Below are 4,372 nucleotides of genomic sequence, written 5' to 3'. Positions count from 1 at the left end.
CCCGCCTGACTGCCTTGGGGGGACCCCGTACTGCATTGTCATCAATCCCTTGCAGGGCTTGGAGTTTTTCAGCCTCTAATGCGCTTTGTCCTGGTCTTAATTAAACTGTGAGACAGACAGGATATCTGCTTTCATCCCATTTTACAGATGAGAAAACTCAGGTCCACAGAGGTAGGTGACTAGCTCACACTGGCACAGCAGAGAGGCCATGTGGGCACACGGAAGGGAACCCCGGCCTTCTGACTCTCGACGAGTGCGCTTCGTACCCTCCCTGACACCTTCCCTCCTAGGAGCAGAGAAATGACTCCTGCTACCCCAGCCACCACTTCCACCGAAGAACCACTAAGAGACACAGAAGAATCAGTACACCAGCAGCACATGCCCCCGAAAACCTTGGGACCTTTATCATGTCGCCAATCACTGACCTATCCCTGCTTCGTTGTTTGTTTGGGTGGTTTTTTTTTTAGCAACACCTGACCTTAAGGCGGAGACCGCTCTGGTGGGGCTGGCCACAGGTACCCAGGACCCTCCATCAGCAGCTAGTGCCTGATGAATTTCACTCCCTTGGCTCGGTGTTACCTCTGTGCAAGCCTTGACTCACTTCCCTCTCTGGGCCTCAGTATCTCCACCTCTATAGTGGGTCCAGCAGTGCCGACCTGATGGAATTGTAGGGATTAGCTGGAAGGGTGGTGTGTGTGAGAGCACCCTATCCAGAGTCTGACACATAGTAAGTAGGTACTCAGTAAAAATTAGGTGGGTTTCTGTTAATTGCATATTGTACTTGAACACTGCCCGCACAGATAATGAGAAAAATTTGGTTTGAGTCACTGACTCTGTCACTTGTTAGCTATGTAGCCTTGTGTAAATTGCTGAAGCTCTCTGGGCCTCAGTTTCTTCATCTTATGATACCTTCCTCACAGGTAGTAATGAGGGTAAAATGATGGAGTATTCAGAGCATTTTATGAGCTGAGAAGGGCTGTGTGGGGTTTGTAAGAAAATGTCAGTGAGGCTCCGGGAAGCCCAGAAAGGAATACCGATTAGACTCAGTGTGCAGTCGTGTGGCTCAGGAATAAGGTAGAAGAAGAGAGAGAACAGGGAGTCAGAGAGGGTTCCTTGATCCGACCTTGGTCCAGACTTGCTGCTAGGGGTGCGACAGTGAACAAAATAGACACTTGGTGCTTACACTCTAGGGAGTATGGGAGCAGAAGAGGAGGGTGCTGACTTGGAAGTTAGAAGTGCAAATTGTCAACCATAAAGAGGGACAGAGAACTGAGACCCCAAGCCCGAGAGAATGAACTTGGGCTTGTGGGAGAGACAGGTGCTGAAAGCAGAACCACCTGCCCCAGAACAGGGAAAAACCAAGAGTCCAAGGTGGGAAAGAAATCGGGGAGCGAGGTTGAGGTGATACAGAAAGGAGTGTGGTTGGTGATTGGAAGGTGTCCTAAGAAGGAATTCTTGGCGTAGGGTGGAGTTTTGTGGCAGACACTGGGACGGGAGAAGTATCTCTGAGAACACCCACCTCACGGGCAGGGGGCTCCCGTCCCTCCAATTCTGATGTTTAGTCTTCTCCTACTTCCTCCGCACAACCTAACCAACTCCTAGAACTTGCGGTGATTCCCATGCTCTCTGACGGTACACAGGCCTGGATCACTCTGTGAAGTACACACATGGTACCGGGAAAGACACAGCATGGCCACCAGGATTGTGCCCTTCTGGAAACCCCGTCACCCCCAGCTGGCTCCTGCTAACTTCCATCTGCACTTCCTACAATGACCCTCCCCACTTCACTCCAACTTTGTGCAGGATGCTGAACTCCAGGGAAACCAAAGGGCGGCAGAGAGACAACTGCGTGACCAAAACAAGAGACTGTGCCATCGCTTGGGAATAAAGTGGCAAAGCAGCTGCAGGTGAGATTGTTGACTCCAAGGTTTTTCTTTCCCTTTTCTTTCTCCCTTTACTTTCTTTCCTCATTGAGGTCTACTATTCATTCGGCAAATGTTCAAAGTCTTGGTTCTCTAGGGCACAATGTGCCAAGTGATGCGTGTAAGGGAGGAGATCAACGCATTCCCCCTCTGTTTCCAAGGAGCTTGCATTTTGGGGAAGAAAAGAGAAGCAGAAACAAAATGACTTTCTCTGACTCTCCGTTTCTCTATGAATCAAAGGGTATTCATTGCCCACTTGGCCCTGGTACTAACTTCTTGGATCTCATCCTTCCCTCTTGCCACAGGTGCCGTCTCTATTGGTCCTGCTGCCCCTCCTCCCCCTTCAGATTTCAGGACAATTCTGGAACCAGCTCTCCCACCTGGCTAGGGTGAGACCATGAAGCTCCACCCTCAAACACCTGGGCTTTGATCTTTTGCAAAGGATAGGGGACAGTAAGAGAGCATCTAGAGACCCTAGAGAGACACGGGGCTGGCTAGAGAATGAGGATGGACAAAACTCACTTCACTTTGCACCCAGAAACAAAGACACTGCAAAGGAGCAAATTTAATAACTCCTTGTGTTTTATTGGAGATCGGCATGGGAGGAGCAGGAGAGGCCGTGAAAAGTAGAGAGAATGCTAGAAAACACACTCATCGAGTCTTCATTCAGCTAACATGCCATTCTTTTGACTTCCAACTTAGGGCTTTCCCCTCTGTCATTCTCCTAACCCCACTGTGACCCAGGGTTTGGAGGACTGGGGAGGCCAGCTGGAATGTTCCAAGAAGAGCCAGTAGGACGGAGAACTCTGGAAGGAAATTGATTATTAATACCTGGTCGTAGGTGAATATTCCCCCAGCTGCCTCCTGGATACCGGTTAATATCCCCCCAGCTAGTACTTGGGTATTGATTATTGATACCCCAGATTCCCACAGGGTGTGGCATGGGCCTCATTCCCCATCCAGTTCCAGGACCTCCACCTCCCCAGGACACTCCTGGATTCAGGGTTCCCCAGGGGTGTCCAGGCAGAAGTGGCTGCCGAATCCTGTTAATAAAAGAGGGTGGGTATTGGACAAGGATGTCTCTCTGGGCTCCCAGCACATTAGAATGAGGCGACCGTCTAGACTTGGAGTCCTGGTAAAGGGGTGCAGCCTCAGGTATGGGGCTTGTGGATCGTGCAGAGGGCCCTGCAGGCAAAGGACTGCTGCCCAGAGGGAGGGCGACAACACCAGAAAGGTAAGACCACTTTTCAGGCAGCACATCCCCCACGTGGTCCTCAGCGGCAGCAGCCATCATCTGCCATTCCCAGAGGCCCAGGAATCCAGGGAGGGCAGCCCCTCAGTTGGGGGCCATCTCTGAGCCCCAGAACCACCTGCAGGTTGGAAGCCAGCTGATGGAGAAGCATTGGGCTTCAAAGGAACCCTTGTTAAATCATTTGGCCCAGGGTCCGGTTTGGGCTGAGGAAGTTCAGAGTTGGAGTGGCTGGGCAAGGAAGGTTGTTCAAGCAGAGGCAAGTTGGCGCCCAAGTGTTGGAGAACTTTCCCCTCCACGGCACCAATGCTTCGGGCAAAGAAGGCTGAGGAAAAGGAAAGATGAGGCAGCAAATGGACTGGATATTTTGTTCCAATGCCTGCCTTCCCTGATTCCCTGATGCTCTTTGCTCCAAGTCCCTTCATTTTCCCCAGGGACCCAAGGGACCCTCCTGCCTCTACCCCTTCCCTGAATCCCAGTTCCCCTGGGGCCCCAGTCTACCTGTGCAAAGGTTGAGCACAACCTCCATACCTGGGAGATGAAGACAGATCAGAAGAAGCAGACCCAGAGGAACCCTGCTCCCCACCGTGCAGCCCTGCATCTTGCTCAGCTCTAACATCTCTCTCTGCCCCAAGACAGCCAGCCCTTTATCCTCTTGGTGGGGTGGGGGACAGCAGAAACAAGCTGAACCAGTGGTTGTGCAGATAAGTCTGTACATTCCACTCTCATTCCTAATTCAGGCTGTGGCAACAGGTGGCACTTGAATGTCCCAGGGAAGCTGGGTGTTTCCGTCCCTGGTTCCTTTCCTAAAGTTCCCCACCCCTTCCTGACCCAGGTGTCCTGGTTCACAGCTCGTCACTGATTGCCAGTCCTGCCCTGCCCTGGCTCCCTACACCAAGCATAGGAGGACCTTCGCCCTTGGGGTCCCAATCTCTTCATTGCCTTCTCAGCAATAGAAACACTCACTTCTCTTCACTTTCTCTTTGGGATCCTGATCATTCTCTTCCAGCACCCTTCATGCACCCCCATAGCTCCTTTACCTTGACCACAACCTATAGGAGTTCCGGAGTGCAGAAGTGCCCCCATTGAAGAGGCTGCTCCTAGATGAGACCTTTTATGTAAGGAAATAGACCTGGTTCCCATCCTTAAAAGATGACGGTGTATTAATTTCCCACCACTGCTGTAATAAAAATAGTCACAA

General features: G+C 51.5%; 1 protein-coding gene across 1 annotated transcript; it reads right to left on the bottom strand.

The window, feature by feature from the left end:
• Nucleotides 1–2,492: 2,492 nt before the first annotated feature.
• C7H6orf15 (chromosome 7 C6orf15 homolog) lies at nt 2,493–3,772 on the bottom strand. Its single transcript, XM_027601062.2, is given in 3 exon segments — nt 2,493–3,227; nt 3,230–3,496; nt 3,703–3,772. Coding segments are annotated over 3 exon segments (918 nt in total). The 3' UTR covers nt 2,493–2,646.
• Between the last annotated feature and the right edge of the window lie 600 nt (nt 3,773–4,372).

Source organism: Zalophus californianus, chromosome 7 (assembly GCF_009762305.2).
Source record: "Zalophus californianus isolate mZalCal1 chromosome 7, mZalCal1.pri.v2, whole genome shotgun sequence".
Lineage (NCBI taxonomy): Eukaryota > Metazoa > Chordata > Mammalia > Carnivora > Otariidae > Zalophus > Zalophus californianus.
Note: the sequence above shows the minus strand (reverse complement) of the source record. Positions and strands in the feature narration are given on the sequence as shown.